The sequence below is a fragment of the Chelmon rostratus genome, chromosome 8, assembly GCF_017976325.1.
Source record: "Chelmon rostratus isolate fCheRos1 chromosome 8, fCheRos1.pri, whole genome shotgun sequence".
Taxonomy (NCBI): Eukaryota; Metazoa; Chordata; class Actinopteri; order Chaetodontiformes; family Chaetodontidae; genus Chelmon; species Chelmon rostratus.
This window is the reverse complement of record NC_055665.1, coordinates 10,513,618-10,532,296: the sequence shown is the minus strand read 5'-3', so window position 1 is coordinate 10,532,296 and position 18,679 is coordinate 10,513,618. Positions and strand designations below refer to the sequence as shown.

Sequence of the window (18,679 nt, the reverse complement as noted above, 5' to 3'; positions counted from 1 at the left end):
AAAAACGGGTTCAATTAAATGGACGCAGAGGAAAAGAAATGAATTTGACGAGGCAAACAGAAATGATACTGAGGACGACATTAATAAGCTCGTTTTAGCTCGTTAGAAAAAAAAAGTCTTCAATTATGTTTACAAAAACAGCAAGGACACCCCAGCGAGAGAGTCAGAAATACAGACAGCGGAGAGAAGGAGGAGGAGGAGGAGGAAGGAAGGAAGGAAGAAACGAGGGGAATAAAGATGGAATAAAATTTAATTTCCATTCATTTACACAGGCTGCGCCGGCGGAGCAGGGCGATGAACCGGTGTTTGAAGAAGAGGCAGGGTCAGACTGGAATATAAAAAAAAGGACAACAAGAGATGCAAATTTGGAGGTGAGAGTCACGGTGTGACAGCTTTATTGTACGTGGAAATAATATTTACATAGAAAACAGTCTGCCTACCACTCACACACACGCGCGCGCACGCACACGCACACACGCTTCCTCCATCCATATGCTCCCCCTCCGACATCGACTCTCAGTCTGTCACACTTCACTCCCCTGCACCCTCCCTCGCTGTCACTACGCCCCCCTCCCTCTCGTTTCCTCTTCAGGTGTGCAGGCCGCGCGCGGCGTCCTCCGCTCACTGGAGAGCGCAGCGCAACCACGAGCCTCCGCCATCCGCCCCGTCGGTCCGGCCGTCTCTCCCCTCCTCTCTGTCATCATCATCATCCTCATTCTCACAATCTAAATTTGACATGGAGGTCAGAAGGATTCGTCACGACACGCATCATCTAAAATTAACTTGATAGTGAAATCTGCGATTCCGTGGTTACTCATTGAGCGTGTGCGTCAGTGAATGAAGACGTGAGAAGGTGTGAAATCGCGGAGCGTGTGTGTGTCTCTACCATCAGTCTCCCCGTCTTCTTCCGTGTCCCCGTCCGACTCCAGCAAGCAGGTGTCCAATCGGCTGTCCCTCCTCGCTGTGACGTCACCCCTGTAACATTTATACCCAATCTATTAAACAACTCGTATCAATAGAAGTGTGTGTCAAAATTAGTTAAATCCTCGAGCACATTTTTAATCCCAGCATATCTTTAGAATTAGCAATGCAGCTGACCTTGGAATAAATATGCAAATAAGAGCTATAATTGACAAAAAAATTTAGACAGAAATCTTCTTAGCTGAGTAGCGTTGACATGCACTGAGCCCACCTCTGCTTCCCAGAGCTGGGGAGCTGCTCCCATACGATGAGGTCGCGACCTCCGGTGACCCACCGGTGGTCTCCGCTCCCTGTGGTCCAAGCCGCAAAGCAGAGGATTCTGGGAGCGTCGGGCCAGGTCAGAGAGGCCAGGTACCGACACTGAGGCAGAGAGAACACTGGAGGGAGGAGAGGGAGACGAAGGGAACGGAGGTCAACGGAGGGAAATGAAGTTGTTTCGATTTCGTCTTACGTCCTCACAGCGCTTTCACCCTGCCAGAGTGGAGTGGGTAACTTCTGGTTGCACATGGTTTACTCACAATTTAGCGAGCTCTCTCCATTCGCCAGATCATAGCAGGAGCCAATTAGGAGGCCTCCTGTCTGGTGAGCCCAATCTGTTACCCCGGTGACGCTGCTGTGATTGGTCAGTCTGGACATCGTACCTGTGATAATTGGACAGATGTTGGGTGGAAGGATTATGCAAATGCTCCTACATCTACCTTACTTCTCCCAATCTCTTTCTCACTATCTGAGACACGAACACACACACACACACACACACACACACACACACACACACACACACACCGCCCATCCCATTCCAGTGCTCACCCGTCCTCCAGTGCAGGATCTTGAGCCAGGCTCGACCGTGAGCCAGGAAAACTCGGTCTCCCCGCGGGCTGAGGGTCAGACGCCCTCCCGGCCCCCCTCCGCAGCCCGTCACCAGGCCGCTCCAGTGGTGCAGCAGCCTCAGGGGGTCGCGATCCGAACACCGGTTCTCCCACACAGACACCCCTCCCTCGGCTGAGCCGCTGAACACCAGCGGACCCTGAGACTGTGGAGGGCACAGGAGACACGGTTGTCATGGTGATGGGGAGTCTCTACCCAATGTGTGTGAGAGAGATAGATAGATACACAGAAAACGGGAGCGAGAGCGCACACGTTTGTGTCCATGGAAAAGAAGTGTGTGAACACTTTCACATGTACATTTCTGTGCTGCTGTTGGTTATAAATGGATTGTGCGCTTTGCATGATAAACAACAAAGAGGATGACAATGATGCGCTACGCTTTAATGCTTCAGGCATATTTTGATGATTGCAAATTGAAAAAATGTGCATATGCAGCTTTGGATTTCAATATCCATAAAAAGCCTTTTTGCTCAAAATAATATGTACAGTAAGCTCTCTAAAATTGGCCGAGCTCCACAGCTTACATCTCAACAAATATCTTTGATTTCCATTTGAAAGCAATAAACACGAAAAAGCGTGTGTGAGGATAAGAGTGTAGAAACATAGCTGTTTGATTTCTGAGGAGAGGCTTTTTCACAAATTAATGATCAAGAGTTCTAAAACTACTTTAGACATCTTCTACAGAGAGAGAAACATCAGCCATCGCCTCCTTAAAAATAGGCTGAACATGAAAAACAGCTTGAGCATCGTCAAGGGTGGACAGCGTATCACTGGCCATTAGGTGAGTGACCCACCCACCTGAATGGAGGTGACTGCTTCCTGGTGAGCGTTGACTGACTGGCAGTTCTCGAAAGTGTGCCAGCTCCAGGCTTGAACTTTGCCCCCGTCTGAAGGGGTGACAGAGTGTGAGGTTAACATGTGCTGACAGGCGTCTGGCAGTCATTACTGCTGGTCACGGTCAACCCACCTGAGCCTGACTGCCTAAACTGTGTGCCTCCATCTCTCTGATTCAGCCCGATAACCCTGCGCTACACTCTCTAACTCCCTGGCAGATGATGCCACTGTGTGAAACCCTGCCTACATATTAGTAAAGACATATACACACACTGGCATGCACACACGTTTGCATGCAGACCTTCAAAACACATGTACAATAGTAGATACAAATATGATGTGATCTAACTCCAATTATTCTGTTCGCTGTATCAGAGGCTCTCGGTTTTTCCACATGCACCTGCTCTCCACACAAAAAACACACCTGACCCCGTGATGATGTAGCCGTCTTCCTCTGGCACAAAGCAGAGCGCAGTCACAGCGTTGAACGTGTAGATAGACTTAACACACTGCCCTGGAGGTATCAGGAAAATACTCATTTAATTGACAGGACACAGACCACCAGTCACACAGGAATACATTGATTACGATGCACACACACACGCGTTTCTCAAAGACAGCCCCAAGGCTCCGTCTACCTCTATATATATATATATGTATATATCTGTGTGTGTGTCTTTGTGTGTTTAAGCGTACCAATGCTCAAGGCCCAGATCTTCACATAGCAGTCTGCCGAGCCACTCAAAATAAACCTCTCCTTGTCGGACAAAGACAGGGACCAGGCTGGCGAGAGGGCAAACGCAGACAAAAGGGCGGGAGGGGACAGAGGAGGGGGAGGAGGAGGAGAAACAGGGATCAGAAAAAGAGAGAGAGAAGAGGACAAAAAAAATTAAACTGCGAGGAAGCTGTAAATAAGTGATGATGTACAAAATGAAAAAGAGACAGATTGCAAGAAAGAGGCAATGAGAGAACAGATTTCGAAAAAAAGAAACAAATTAGTCGATGAACACAGCGTGGCTGTGGCTCGTCTGAGCTGCATCATTTATGCGCTGCACTTCTCCACTTGGTATTTTAAGTTGGGGAAGCAGGTGGGGAGGGAGTGTAGGAGGAGAGCCGGAGAGGCCGGTGGAGTTCAAGTGATGGAAGGCTGCCTGCTTCAGACAGACAGTGAACTCTCTAAAGTGTCTACTGAGGTTATCTCTCACTGGGGTTGATCTGATGAACTGCTCCTATAATTACCAGACCGCAGGACACAGGCATTACTCAGCTGTAGTCAGCCCACATGTGAGGATGTATGTGTGTGTGTGTGTGTCCTCACCCATCCTCTTGCAGTACTCAGGGGGAGGTGCAGACAGACAGGTGACCCCACCGGTGTGCCCCCCCAGGTTCCTGTGCTCCGTTGCGGTGGGAACATGCCACACCTTCACTGTCGTATCTCGGCTTAGAGGAGAAAGACAGACAGAGTGAGACAGGGGGGGTGCGGGGAGGCAAAAAGGGAGTCAAAGTGAGCGAGAGAGGGCGGCGAAAACAAGCAAAGTTAAAAGCCGTTCGACATAAATCGCAAGAGGCTTGCGCCGAGCGATCAGGGCGGAGGAAGGAAAACAAATACATGTCAGGCAGCGAGGGAGACAGCGGGAGCATATTAAGTGATAAATTAGGTGAAATGTTCACTTTGCACATCCATTATGCAAATTAGGCTTCTTTCCTGCTTTACCTTCCAGAAACCACCAGGTTGTCAACAGCAACCACGCAGGTGACTATGTCACTGTGACCCTCCAGCAGCCTCAAGCGAAACTTTGCCTTCTCCCAAGACGATCTGAGGGATGTAAATTCAGCTTCTGTGAAAGAAATGATTTGTGCAATTAGCAATGTTGCCTCTTCAGCACCACAGCTTGTTAATCTACACAGTTCCTCGGTATGGATTAGCCTGCCAATGCGAGGCGTGGGGCTAATTTAGCTCCAAGGATGCAAAACATGGGTCCTGTCTTCGGGGAAGCAAACGCAGCCTGTTGGTTTTAATGCTGGCGTGCCACATGAGCTCGTTAGGACTCCTCTGGGCACGCGTGTATTAACTGATTTAAGATGTTAAACGCAAATTAGGGCGCTGCAGTGTACTTTTAACTGCCTGCAATAAACTGTGGTTTCACACCCTCTTCAGCCACTTTTCTTAATTATCCCACCTTCCTCTCGCAGTTGCTGCTCGTTGTCAGATTCTCGGCAGTGATCTGACACGTTGGCCGGCTCTGTCCTTTCCCGCTGCCTGCCCGTCTCTGCTCCCCCTCCCGCCTCCCTCAGCCAGGCAGCCGGCGCTGGCGTTGCTCGAGCTCTGGACTCCTCTTCTCCCTTAAGGATCTTGGAGGCTGGAGGCGTTTGTGATGGAAGGGCCTCGGGGGCATCCTCCCTGTGCCAGCGCAGAAAGCAGGAGCTGAATGAATAATCAAGATGCAAACTGCGCACAGCATCCTCTGTGACAGGGAGCGTACCTGTGGAGGATCTCCGAGTCCCGCACAAACAAAAACAGTGCTTGTTAATAATGAGCTGCTAGTCTGTGCATTATAAATAATATGTCAGGTTCATTCAGTTTGATGTTAATGTCCACACATGGTGATTTTAGTGATGTGCACAAAGCCCTGAGGGGCTTTAATAGGGAGGATGACATCCCTGAATATTGTTTACATGACACATCATGAACAGTAGAAAGTTCCCGTTTTCTTCAAGTGTGACAGTATTTGACCTCCAGCATGTTTGGATAGACATACAAAAAAGATCAAAGGCTTCAAAGTGAATGTTGTTGCTTTTGAAGAATTACGCTTCTCTCCATCTGCCCCCCCTTGCTGGTACCTCTCCCTCACTTCCTTACACTTGTCTTTTCATCTTCTCCTTTTTTCCGTCTCCCACAATCCCCAGAGTTTGCTGCGGGCCAGAAAGCTGCAGCTGAAGCTCAGCCAATCTGGAACGCAGCTCCGCCTTCCTGGAGATCTGAGAGGGAAGAAGGCACGAGACTGGTTGTAAACCAAGCTGCTAAATCCACAAGTTGTTTATATGCACAACCAACATACTCAGCCTGCCTTGATTTAGCACACTGCAACTGGCGACATATTGTTCGCCGTACTGTCTGATTGTGAGGCATGAAACGCGCACGAATGAGAGAATTAGGTGCGTCAACTTGATATGAAGTGGCTGTTTCCTGTGTTAAACGAGCACTCCGTCAGTTGTACACATAAAAGCTTTCGGCTTTAATAATGAAAACACTTGTATGATGTCTTTTGTGGCTCTGCTGGAGCTTTGTTAAGTCAGAAAAAATAACTCTTGATGATGTAATAATGATCTCATCTGGGTTATTTCGGCTTGTGCTTGAAGACTACATGTTTTAAAGAAACTGGGAGCACAAGGTTTGACGATATCTTGGTTAATTAGGAGACAGGGAGGGCCTAACAAAGGAAGGACACAGTTTCATGTGGGAAATGTAGGAGCTGTGTTTTTTGGTGGGGTTGACCCTGACTGCAGACTCTAAGTCAGGATGCCTGCTACTTTGATTTTGACCACTGTGAACAGCCGCCGCCGCATTAGTATTTCAATATTTTACTTCAGTAAAAGTAGCTCAATGTAAAATACTCTGAAATTAAAGCACAGACGTATTGTACTGAAGGCAGCAGAATAATAACTGTTCATGTATTGTCATATTACGTTGTTAGCATTTTTGATACAGATCTGTGTGCACAGCAGTTAATTAATTTAGAAAGTAACTGGTCTGGTTTGAGATGTATAATTCTAGTAACCATATTCTAAACTGTTGTCATATTTCATAAACTTTAATCTGAAAACTAACAAGTAGCCACATCTGTCAGGTAGCAAAAACATCAATCATCTGTTTCTATTGACATCTCACACAGTGTACCCACTGTTTTGGAGACAGGGTTGTACCTGGAGTATTACATTTTGTACTGCTTTGTTACACTACAGTTCAAAGAGTCATGTTTTACTTTTTTCTTCACTACACTACATTTTCATTTTACAGTGTTCCAACTATTTTGGAAAATGGAGCTGTAAGTACAAATACAGCAAAATTAGACTTAATGACAGTACTTGTCAGTAATTGTACTCAGTTATGTTCCACCACTGCTTCTGAGTGCCCCAACTTTATGGAAGTGCAACACAGTTTTAAAGATGCTGTCTAAATCCAAGAACTTTGTCCTGGAATTTGAAATCTGTCTCCATGTTACTTTTATAAGGAGATAATCCACTGTTAATAAACTGTAATAATACTCCAGAGGGAGTTTATTTTTGTTTTACAATCATTTGCTGGTTAGTTTTAGGCTATTCTATTGTACACTATTAAGTCCAGATGTAGGAAATGCAACGTATTCACAGAAATGAATTGTGGGTGCCATACCAGTAACCTTCACCATCACTACCAAAGGATATCCAGCTGTGTGGGACACTACTGTATGTATCTATTTCCCTGTTTCTAATGAGGGGATGTAAGGGCAGCTTAGGAAAGAAACACTGTTGTAGGGGAAGGCCATTATTCATAGAATTCAGATTCTGCCCTTTTACATATTGACTCTCTCCTGAAGTTCCTGATCATTATTTTTCCTTCTGATCTCCAAAAATTCCTTAGGCAAAAACTGTCAAATTATTCATTCCATCATTATTATTAATTCATTTTAATCACATATTTTTCTTCTTTATATTAACTCTGTTATTCCTAATTCACGAACCTTACTTCACAACCTTGTAAGCATTCCAATACCATTAAGATATCATGTTTATTTAACCATGTGAGCTTGGCTACTGTCTGACAAATCTGATATACTGTCCACTTTAATGAACTGCTGCGTGTATGAATGTGCAGCACTACTCTTCTGAAAGTTGGTGAGGATGGATATTTGCTCTGTTTTCAATCGAGACTAAATCTGTCTGCGCTGGAGTAGAGTCGGAGTTGGCAGTCGTGACCTGTTGTTACACCTGAGGGAAATCTATTCAGGATTTGTCACACAGGTTACACACAGATCACACTGTTGGAAAAATAAAACATGCAGATGAAGTCTTTCTGTACCTTAAATCTCTCCTCTGGGGTAAGACTGATTTTTATCTCCAGATTTTCAATCTGTCTTAACTTCTTCTGCAGCTTCCTCACCTCCCCCATTTGAAGCTCGGGGCTCGTCTAAAGCGCCTAATCCTTCAGCTAACTACACTTTAAACTGCTTGACTGACTCTCAGTTAGTCAGAAAGTGTCAGAGATACAACATCGCCTTTTAATGAAGAGTCTGGAGGGGTTAGGACAACTAAAGATGAATCCGACGACTCGGCGGTGTGTTGAGGAGACGTGTCGCCGGATGTTGACGATACACCAGACGTCTATATCTGTCCTTACAGCGACATCGTGTGGACTGTTAAAGAATTGCTTTGGAAAACGCTTAAGAATTAACATAATTTTAATTTTATAGTTTCCATCAAGGTTAATTCAAACAGACGTGATTGTTTGCGGTTTTACTCGTTACAGGCAGTTCATTCACATAACAGAAGTCCAACTAACTAAGTCACTCTGTGAAACTGTGCTGCCTCCAAGTGCTGGTCCGCAAGCTCGTAGTTTCTAGGCTCCCAGTCGTAAATGAGATTTGAAAAAAAACAAAAACAAATAACACCAATAGTGACTGTTTTATTTTGGATAAAATGTGTCACAGGAAAAATAGTCATACTTCGATACCTTATTAGATAAAAACTGTACTTGTGCATGCAACCAAACATCACCAATTCTAAGTTAGCACACACATACTATTCGTTTCATAGACAAGGCAAAATGACACACAGTATAAAAAATAAATTGCATACTTGTACAATCAACTCTTCAGAGGGCAACCTTTAAACATCAGATTTTTGTAAAAATTGTGCACCAGTGATGGAAGTGGTATATTTTAGTGGAATGTGCTACACTGTGGGGTTGTCCTGATGTGGAGGGATCATATTGCATGATGTCATGGTACCTATAGCGACTTCTCAGAACAAAGAGTCGCTGAGAGGCCATATTCATGGTTCCTACAGTACAAAAAACTGAACCAAATTTGCTGCAACCTCAAAATGTGTTATTTATTGTCTGGACAACAGTCCAAAACTTAAAAATATTCAATTTACTCCAAAGTATTGAAGAAAATTACCATTTGAGAAGCTGTAACTATTAAATGTTTGGCATTTTTGCTTATAAAATGGCTTAACCAATTGATCAGTTATTACAATAGTCAGTTATTTTCTATGAAACAACTAAACAATTAATTGACTAATCATTGCAGCTCTAGCCATAAGTAGGCATTGCTTGGCTATAAAGTATCACAAACGACTTGGAAACTATAGCTTTACTGGATCTGTCAGGCACCCCTCATCCCTCAGACCTGAGGCTGATTACTAGTGGTACAACTCTGGAGGGTATATTCAGCCCTACTTGGACTCCTGGGCCTGTGTTGGGTCCTTTGGTAATCCATCCTTGGAGTGAGGAAGACAAGGATTTATTAATTAAGGTTGATAAATATTCATTTGAGTGAATGAATTAAGCAGTTTAAAGGCACAAATTAGTAATGCACACATAATCAATTCCAATGACGCAAATGAGGAATTTGAGGGTAGAAATGAGTAAACTAAGGGGAAGTTTATTAAGATCACAATTTAGTAATATGAAGAAATAATAAGTCATTCGAGAGGACAAACTCTTTGTGCTGTGTCATTTCCGACAGCACGTGAATACATCATACCGGCTGCCTCCCCTCACAACTTAGAGCTCCAACAAAACAAAGTAAACCCAAACAGTCAAGTACTGATGCGGATCCAGTCCATGTAGATTCACTCTGTAACTGCTGCAAGGACCAGCTGATCGACAACATGCTAACACTTCAGACATTTTTAAATCTACTGCTGTCCCTCAACTACAGGAAGTGACATCAGCACACGCGCTTCTTTTGTCTGACGACCTTATCCGGAGGAAGTGAAGCTTAGACGAGGCAGCTGCTTCACCGGAGGGGAAGAAAAAAAAAAAAAAAAAAAAAAAACCAAAGAGGGGGAAAAAAACTTAACTGGTTTGCAGGAATTTGGACAGATTTGGAAAGTGTTTCCAAATTGAGCCGAGCCACGAGTGTTCCGGGGACGGAGACGGAGTCGTCGTTACCGGTAAACGCCGCTGTTCTCCATGCAGTCGGTAGTATTTTGTTGGTAGATTTGCATGACTCTGCTGCCGCCTCTCCACCCGTCTCCACAGCCGGAAGTCTGTGAGGATGGTCTATTGGTTTTTTTTCTCTTCGTTTCGTTTTTTTTTTTTTTTATCCTTTGGGTTTTTTTTCTGTGCTTGTTATTTTTTTCCCGAGCAGGAGGGCACTACAGACACATTGTGCTGTCTGCTAGCTAACTGTGTGTTCATCACCACGCCGGGCCTGATTAACTACAAGATACAAGTAGCCGAAATGGAGTCCTTCTGTTGAGCCACGGCTCATTGTAAACATTACGTAGATTTGATCTGTGGCTTTTCATAAAAGTTGGCGATATTTGGTGTGCTGCTGTTCAATGTGCGCGAGCTGTGCTGTAAACACCACAGAGCTGAGGTCAGTTATTGTGTGCTGCTGCTCAGAAACATTCAGTCCACAACCTTACAGCTCAAGTCCAGTTAAGAAAGTTGAATATTATATTATATGATCGATGTCATAAACATTCCAGGGGCATCACCTCTAATGTACATTTTACACTGTACTGAGCCAGTCTTCATCTCTGACACCAACATATTGTTTTGTTTTGCAAGCCATATTCATGGTCACTTCGGGTCATGGCTCTTTAAATCAGTTAGTTATTAAACCTTTACATTTCCTCTTATCAGTAAGTCTGTCTCTGTGTATCTGTTATTAATTGGACCTTTGACAGTAGGCCCTTACCGCGTCGGACTGCATTACCAAACTTCCTCAAAGAGATGCCCTGTGTCAGTCAGTATTGGTTTTTAAAGGGGGCGTCCACTGATTTTGTTTTTAAAGGTGTTGGGAAGTACTACTATACATGTGAAAAAGTTGTGTGAAGTGTTTTGTGACTCCAGAGGGCGCTGGCTGATAAATTGCCTCAAGTGATGTCACTCAAGTCGGCGTCAGTTGAGGCTGAAAACTAGAAGTTTGAAAGTGAAAATAATCTGGAGGTTTGGAGTTAGAAAGAAGGTGAGAGCTTCTGCCGCTGGCTCCTCGTTTCTTCTTGAGGCTAGAAGGCCAAGGCATCATTAGCTGTTGCTAATGTAGAGTAGTAGTGTGATGATGTTTTTGCGTGATATAGAGTTGCATTATGGGTAATCCATGCACCATGTTTTGGCAAAGAGGAAGAGTGTTTGGAATAAAAACAACATCACTGGTTCCATTACATCGGTTTTGATCCGATTTTAAACTCCACCATTTTCTGCTATAATAGTGTTATAGAGGTGAAAATTAAATTTTGTTTAATGAAATTACCACACAGCAAACCTGGGCTTTAATAAAGGTGCAGCAGCTCACTGTTGCCCCAGGCCCCCCAAGTAGGATAATCAGGTCATGACTGGGCCCTTTAAGAAAAAAGACATTGTTCCAGCACTTTTTATATAAACTTAATTGATCCTGAGGAGAGGAATGTTCGATATTGTCATGAGTGTGGGAAATTACCTGTCTTATTGATTTCTCATTAGACACAATATTTATAACCAACTATTTCTAAATCATCAGGGAAAAATGTGATTAACTGGTATTAACACTCATAGTCAAAAATGCACAAAAACGATGATGTGGTCTATTAAACATAAGAAACCAATGTGGAATTTTTAGATGTTTTAGATACTAGATACCCACTTGACCATTGAAACAATAAGATGGAATTAGTATTGATACAGGTAAATAATGTTTCTTGGGTCAAGCTTTAGTTCTTTTATTAACGGACTTGTCAGTCAAGATGATAACCAGTTAGACTTCTAGTAATAATTGTTTTGTAATATTTAGCTCATGCAATGTGATGTTACACTTCTATTTAAACTAGAATCATTTGAGATAAGTGGGTTTGGGCCTTTAAACTGTTATGGTTTGTGCACATAACAAGTCATTGTTATGTCCTATTTATTACTGCAAAGTAACCAGTGGTGGTACTGACTCGGTCATTATGGTAATTCATTGTTGCTGCTTTTGTGTCATTTCAGAAATGATGGAAGATTCTCATTTTAATTCATCGTATTTCTGGTCGCCCATCCCCACTGTGCCAGGACAGGTAAGTCTGGACAAGAAATTGAGAATATGTCACATCTTCAGGATTGTTGTGAAGAAGGAGTGTGACTCCAAGAAGAGGACTGAATGAGTCCAGTCTGTTACATTAAAAAAATCTCCTTTCGACCGACAGATTGAGAATGCTATGTTCCTGAACAAGGTGAAAGAGCAACAGGAGAAGAACGCTTCCTTCTCTCCTGCTGCACCCCACTACCAAACAGCTCTCCTCACCATCCCCACTCCTGGGACAAAGACAGATGGAGGAGGGCAGGCTGGTGGTGTGGTGCCCCTCCACCCTCCTCACAGCGCCCAGAACATGCTGCCTGTCCCCTCCACAGGCATCATGACAGCAGGTGAGTCTGTGTCTGCAGGGAGTAGCCTCTCTCAGCTTGAGGCTGTTTATTCCACCATATATTTGATATAACTTCTAATGATCAAAGTACGTTTTCATATCGGAAGAACACCAAAGGCTGAGGCTGGATTGAGTTCACGACTATAGTTCTGAGCCATAAATGAACAGCGATGCATTAAATTATTTAGTTGATTAGAACAAATTGAAATTCCAGTTACATGGGCCCTCCAAGCAGTACTATGGGCTAAGAGCACTTTTTATATTGTCTGTAAAACAACTGTGGGTAAAATTAACACCCGTGTGTCTTAATTTATGCTACAACCTCAGGTCTTCTTTAAACTATGGAAAAGTAGCCTGAGCCTTCCTACTCTTTAGTATCACTGTCTCATGCAAACTTTGTTGGTAATAAACTTTTTAACTGAACACCGTGCACAGTTACCAACTTCTAGCACATCAACATGTGTGATAATTGAATTCCTTTCTTCTCTCTTTTGATTTCTGCCGTCACTTTCGGTGAAGCGGGTCTGGTCATCACAACTCCTCAGGGAACACTCGTCTCTCCCACCTCCTCGCAGTCATTTGTCTCTGGTCATCCAGCAACCACCATGATTGTTTCGGCACTCCATTCTCCAGGTGAAACACACATAAGATCCATCAGCGATAGCTCAGATATGGCTCTCGGATGGAATGCCATAGTAGAACTTTCATTCACTAAGCCCGGCCTTTATTTGATAAAGTCTCATTTGCATGAATCAGTGTAAAGTAAAAACATTAAAACTGCATCAGATGTTTCTTTGGTGCAACTGCAGCCACAATTACTGTATTATTGAGTATAGGAATGTAAATCACCAAACATCAAACAAAAGGGAGTGAGCGCAAAATATCTTTATGTTTCTCAAATGTACTGATTATATTATTAATGACGGCAAAACATCAGTGTAAATAATGGAATATGACAATTGACAATCTCCCCCTGAGAAATCTAAAGCATACACTATACTGACTGAATCATACTTTCATAAATGTCACAGCAGACTGGTTTGCGTGGGCATACATATATTTTCTTTAACGACAATCAACGGAACCACAAATTGCATTTAAAAAAAATCTAATTCTGCAACACTTAATGTTCTAGTGATTTGTAACATGATCGGAACAGTTGGCGTGTCCTTTCCACTGTGCCCAGGCAATGAGAAAGAAAATCAAATTCGATTATACTCGGTGTGCTCTTAATGATACCTCTGAGTTATGAACCCAGTTGAGCTCTTCTCATCTAAGCACAGATTGTTCCCAGGAGTTACAAAGCAACAAAACCAGAAAATGAGCAGCGAATGGTTTAAAGCTAATCCAGACTGTGCCAGTAACATAGGATTCTACACCGTCAAGTGAATCCATTTTTCTCAAATGCAGAAAATATCTTCCAAGTGCAAGAGGTGCTTTCACAGCTTGCTTATAGATTATTGGTATATTTGTGCTTTTTTGTGTATTTATTAGCTTTATGTTTTGTTGCTGTGTGATAAGTTCAAGTGTTTTTTTAAAGAAACAACCATGAGTTTCTATGTTCTCACTCATTCAAATGTCAGTTACACTTGGAAGAATAAGTACTGTTAAAAACAAGAGACTTCCTGAAGCATACTTTGGTTTCGAGTTTGATGTCAGTGTCCTTACAGATCAATATGTAGAGGGCCGTTCATACACAGAACTTTAACAACTGTTGGACAGAGAGCGTGTAAACCCCCTGCTGCTCCTGTTTTCTCTCCTCTTAACCTGCTGCTGTTGATTCTGCTGTAGACAAAAAAGAAGGGGACGGGGCGTCCCATGTGGTCGTGATGCCAGCGCCCTCCAAGCGAGGCAGGAAGAAGAAGACAACGCTGTCCAGGGTCGGCCCTGTGGGGGGACCAGGAAATGAAACCCTGATACTGGCTCATCTGACAGCCGGCGGCCAGGTAAGAAAATCCAGATGCAGAAAGAGAAATGTGACCTAAAAAACAGAGATGATCAGATAACACTGGACATTATTTTTGACAGGTGGCAACTTTGCAGCATCATACCGGAGATCCGTATGACCTGTCAAATGAAGACGAAGACCATGGGCCAAAAGATAGCACTAAGACATACAGGTATGGTTTCAAAACCACACCTGCTGTGCATCCCCGTTTCTTCTTGCTCTAGCTGCGGAATGCAAGCACACCTGTTCCTCTGTGTCCTGTCGAATTCAGCATAGAAATGTCGAGCTTTTATAGATGGAAGTAGGCGCTGCTGGATATAAGCATTTGACACACACAGACACCTCCTGTGAATACATTTCACTGCATGCTGTGGCAGAACTTGCCTGCTTTTTAGCAGCCAGTGGATTCTTCCTCTTAATGCATCTGAGATACAAACACACGAGTGCTTCGTAGACGCTCTCTCTGCCTCTGCACACACTGGAAATGAAATGCTACCTGGCCTCTACTGTCCTCTTTGTCTTTATATAGCATGCTCTTTGAGTTGAAAACGCTCTAGCACTCTTGTGTCTTGCTGTTTCACTTTTTATAGTATTTACGTACCTTTCCCTGTCAGTTTTCACTGATTTCTTTCCCTGTGTTCACATGTCTTTTACATTTGATTCAAACCCCCCTTTTCTGTCCCCCATCTTCATTGATTTATCTAATATCATTAATTTTCCTTTTTATTGCAAATTTCATTTTCTGTCATATCTTATTTCTTTCTGTGGGCCAATGCTTCATTCCCCTGTCTCCTTCCAACAATCTCCATCTCCTTTCCCCTTTCCTTTTCCGTAACCTTCTCTCGTGTCCCCTTTTCTGTATGTGTGTCCCTCTTCTTCCTTCTTGTTCTTCCATCCCGCCCTCCCATTTCTGTGTCTCTCCGCCTGTAGGTGCCGGATGTGTGCGGCGACCTTCCTCAGTAAGTCTGACATGCAGATCCACTCCAAGTCGCACACAGAGGCCAAACCTCACAAGTGTCCTCACTGCGCCAAGTCATTCGCCAACTCCAGCTACCTGGCCCAGCACATCCGCATCCACAGCGGGGCCAAGCCTTACACCTGCTCCTACTGCCAGAAATCTTTCAGGCAACTCAGTCATTTACAGCAGCACACACGGTACTGCAGACCCCCCCTCCCCCAACTCCCTCTCCCCGTTACCAATTCCATACCACATATTCCCCTGTGCTGTTAACTTGTCCTGCCACGTGCCTTTTAGAAGCCCAGACTCCTGTCTTCTCTTTCCTCCTCCGGGGGAAGATGCATATTTCACTGCCATGTAGATGTTGGCTCGCATGCAACCAGGTCCATCCAGAAGTGACCTTTTCAAAAAATAAGAATTCAGATCACACCTTTTAAAGTTGGGCTCTCTCCATAAGTAGATTTTCCATTATTTATTAGGGCTGTACCGAATAGTTAGAAGCTTTATTCATATTGCTGACATTTAAATTCTACGTCAGCGTTCGCTAGATCATAAGATTGTGGTGTTTTCTGCAGCTTCAGCTATATCTGCTGCCTTACCTATCGAAACAGAGCTCTGCTCGCTTACTGGAGCATCTCCAGTCTGTGCGGGTGTTCTGCTTTGCTTGTCTGTAGCATAGTAGCCTTCAGTGTTGATAGGCTGTTACTTGTGACTTGTAACCAGTCAGATAGTGCTGTGAGTGGGATTTTGAGAGGGACTACAGAGTGGTGTCAGAGCTCTACATACATACATATAAGTATATTTCATGTATTAATGTTGACAAAACTGATCAGTTATATTTATTAAAGAAAGCTGATTTTAGACTTCTTTCAAACTGAAGATTCCAGTTTTGTTTGTTTTTAGGGCGGCAATGTCATAAAATATGACAATGGACATTAAGCTTCATTTGAAAACATCAAGAGAGGCTTCAAATGTAAAAGAAAATGACGTTCAGTACAGCCCTATTATTTGTACAATAATCAGAATGGCCATTTGAAATGCATGGAGCTGTGTTATAATTGTTACAATGAGAATATTTGACTTTTTTCTCTCGTGTGTATGCACAATACTTGCTTCTCTGTACTGTTTGCATTGCATTTTCACCACATTTTCCCGCTTTACACATATGTTTGTCTGTGTGTTCTGTCATCTCTTCTGCCAACACTTGTTCAACAGAAACACACACATACACATTTAGAAATACATGTTGAAATGAAGGATTAGAAGCAGACCTAGTGCCATTGTGCTTCCCCATTTAACTCATTGTGTGATTGTTTGATATACTCCTGTATCAATGTCTTTTCTTACTTTCTCCATTGAATGGCGATGTGCAATAGAAATCCTTTGCTGCCATGCTCTGCTTTCTGTACTCACTGTGTGGTCATCCTGTTGCTGTTCTTTTCAAATCAATTTACACTCATTTCTGGAGGCACGTTGGTTTAAAAGGGTGCATTTGTAAAACCTTTAAATTACAATTTTTCCATTTGATATTCTGTTCTTGTGTTTGTACATCCAAATCATATCAGGCAGAAGAATATGCATGAAAAGGGCTCTTCGTTCTTTTGCTTTGCTATTCTGTGATTGTGTGATGCTGAAATTTAAAGGAACATAAAATACAACTGATACTGCATAGAGAGGAAAAGTGCTAAATTTTTGTTGGCTTTTGTTACGGGTTAAAAACGTTTTAGTGATCCAGTCTTCTCTTGACTTGTCTGTAATGGCCATCCTGACAGGTTTTGATTGATTGTTTGAAATTGAGGCAATCACTTTGAAGTACATGTCAAGCACAGAGTTGTGTTTTTCCTCAGTCTAACTTTACAGTCTTGTTTCCCTTTCTCTTTCACCCTCCTGTCTGCCCTCATCAGGAACCACACAGAGTCAAAGCCTCACAAGTGTCCCCATTGTACCAAGTCATTTGCCAACTCTAGCTACCTGGCCCAGCATGTCCGCATCCACACAGGAGTGAAACCCTACACTTGCTCCTACTGCCAAAAGTGCTTCAGACAGCTCAGTCACCTTCAGCAGCATAGCAGGTAAGTGAGTTAACGGTCTTAGGTTTCTCATCTGCCTCAGTGTCGTTCTGCGGTCAGGTTAGATCACCATGAAGGTAACTGGAGTCCATGTATGTACATGTATGTGTTTATTTGTATTTTTTATTCAGGATTCACACTGGAGATCGGCCATACAAGTGTGCCCATCCAGGTTGTGAGAAAAGCTTCACGCAACTCTCAAATTTACAGGTGTGAAAGAATTTAGTTTTCTTCTCATACAGTGAGTGCATGCAATGTTTTTGTTTTTACCTGTGTCACAGAATACTTTGCTGTACTGTAAAACGTTTTTTCAATCAAAATTTTCCCCAGTCTCACCGGCGTCAGCACAACAAGGACAAGCCCTTTAAGTGCACTAACTGCAACAAAGGATACATAGATGCAGCGAGCCTGGAGGTGCACATGTCCACACACACAGTCAAACATGCGAGGATCTACTCGTGTGGTCTCTGCAACCGCACTTATACCTCAGTAAGACAAATGTCCTTTTCTGAATAGCATTTCTACATGAAACACTATGAATCGCCTCTCTGGCATCAGACAACTGGCTGGTACTTTACACCGTGTAGTCATGTGTCCACTGTTTCCCCTCTACCTATCCTCCCCTCATCTCAGGAAACGTATCTGGTGAAACACATGGAGAAACACAACCCAGACCAGTTGACTTCACCAGCAGCCGTGGCAGCACAGCCGGCACAACAGAACCAGAACCAAAGCCAGGGCCATGCTGGAGCTCAGAGCCAGGTAGAGAGTGCAAATGGAGGTTCGAGCCGACCTGGGGGAGCCGGGAGTGGAGGAGCGGGCGGAGGGCAGCAGGGACAGAGCCAGAGCACCTACCCCCAGACAGAAACCATCTCCTGTCCGTTTGACCTGCACCAGTATAAGACAGTGTCTGCCAGTGACATCCAGTACAAACCAGTCAGTGTAGCGGACATTACTTCCCACAAGAACCTCTGTCTCACTGTGTCAGCATCCACCATTCAAGTGGAGCACCTCAACTCTTAGAGGTGATGAAAGGAGCGGGTTTGGTGAGTGGGGAAGTAAAAATTAATTCAAGAAATGGAGGATGGAAAGGCGAAAGGATATAAGCAATATTAAGATGATACAGGAACTTTGGAACACACAAATGACTGTGCCTGAACAATGATTTGAGTCAGACAGGACAAACAACGTGGTGACAAAGTTAACTGGAGGCTATAATTTTGTTTTATTTTTTTAGTTTGTCTTTTTTTTTTTTTTCTTTCTGCCTTGTTTGTTTTGTTCCATCCATCCATCCATTTCCTTCTGCTTATCCGGGGCCGGGTCGCGGGGGCAGCAGTCTAAGCAGGGAAGCCCAGACTTCCCTTTCCCCAGACGTTCCCAACAGACCCTCACTACCCATTTGAGCCTACC

At 43.6% G+C, this 18,679-nt stretch overlaps 2 protein-coding genes across 3 annotated transcripts; one reads left to right on the top strand and one right to left on the bottom strand.

Annotated features, from left to right (window-relative positions):
• Positions 1–360: 360 nt before the first annotated feature.
• On the bottom strand, positions 361–8,029 carry si:ch211-154o6.3 (uncharacterized protein LOC563854 homolog). Its single transcript, XM_041941976.1, has 13 exons — positions 7,763–8,029; positions 5,564–5,682; positions 4,884–5,104; positions 4,418–4,541; positions 4,022–4,143; positions 3,400–3,486; positions 3,128–3,217; positions 2,668–2,756; positions 1,792–2,014; positions 1,500–1,622; positions 1,193–1,358; positions 887–975; positions 361–725 (listed from the first exon to the last, which is right to left on the bottom strand). Exons 1-13 carry the CDS (start codon positions 7,850–7,852, stop codon positions 622–624), a joined length of 1,647 nt encoding a protein of 548 aa, XP_041797910.1. The 5' UTR covers positions 7,853–8,029; the 3' UTR covers positions 361–621.
• A 1,681-nt stretch (positions 8,030–9,710) lies between these two features.
• Positions 9,711–18,583, top strand: znf384b (zinc finger protein 384 b). Of its 2 annotated transcripts, XM_041941974.1 has the most exons (11): positions 9,711–9,861; positions 11,879–11,946; positions 12,076–12,295; positions 12,814–12,927; positions 14,086–14,240; positions 14,323–14,414; positions 15,173–15,397; positions 17,105–17,272; positions 17,401–17,479; positions 17,600–17,758; positions 17,903–18,583. In XM_041941974.1, exons 2-11 carry the CDS (start codon positions 11,881–11,883, stop codon positions 18,290–18,292), a joined length of 1,668 nt encoding a protein of 555 aa, XP_041797908.1. In that variant the 5' UTR covers positions 9,711–9,861; positions 11,879–11,880; the 3' UTR covers positions 18,293–18,583. The 2 variants fall into 2 exon arrangements, with proteins under 2 accessions (XP_041797908.1, XP_041797909.1); XM_041941975.1 differs by lacking the exon at positions 15,173–15,397 and having other exon boundaries at positions 9,712–9,861; positions 17,903–18,582.
• The last annotated feature ends 96 nt before the right edge of the window (positions 18,584–18,679 follow it).

What these genes read in the sequence shown, in the direction of transcription:
- si:ch211-154o6.3 (XM_041941976.1), bottom strand. Translation starts at nt 7,852, where the DNA reads ATGGGGGAGGTGAGGAAGCTGCAGAAGAAGTTAAGACAGATTGAAAAT. An exon ending in AACCTGGTGGTTTCTGGAAG is followed by an intron (nt 4,144 to 4,417) that starts GTAAAGCAGGAA and finishes TTCTCCTCTAAG; the next exon opens with CCGAGATACGACAGTGAAGG. An exon ending in GATCTGGGCCTTGAGCATTG is followed by an intron (nt 3,218 to 3,399) that starts GTACGCTTAAAC and finishes TGATACCTCCAG; the next exon opens with GGCAGTGTGTTAAGTCTATC.
- znf384b (XM_041941974.1), top strand. Translation starts at nt 11,881, where the DNA reads ATGATGGAAGATTCTCATTTTAATTCATCGTATTTCTGGTCGCCCATC. An exon ending in ATCTGACAGCCGGCGGCCAG is followed by an intron (nt 14,241 to 14,322) that starts GTAAGAAAATCC and finishes TATTTTTGACAG; the next exon opens with GTGGCAACTTTGCAGCATCA. An exon ending in CACCTTCAGCAGCATAGCAG is followed by an intron (nt 17,273 to 17,400) that starts GTAAGTGAGTTA and finishes TTTTTTATTCAG; the next exon opens with GATTCACACTGGAGATCGGC.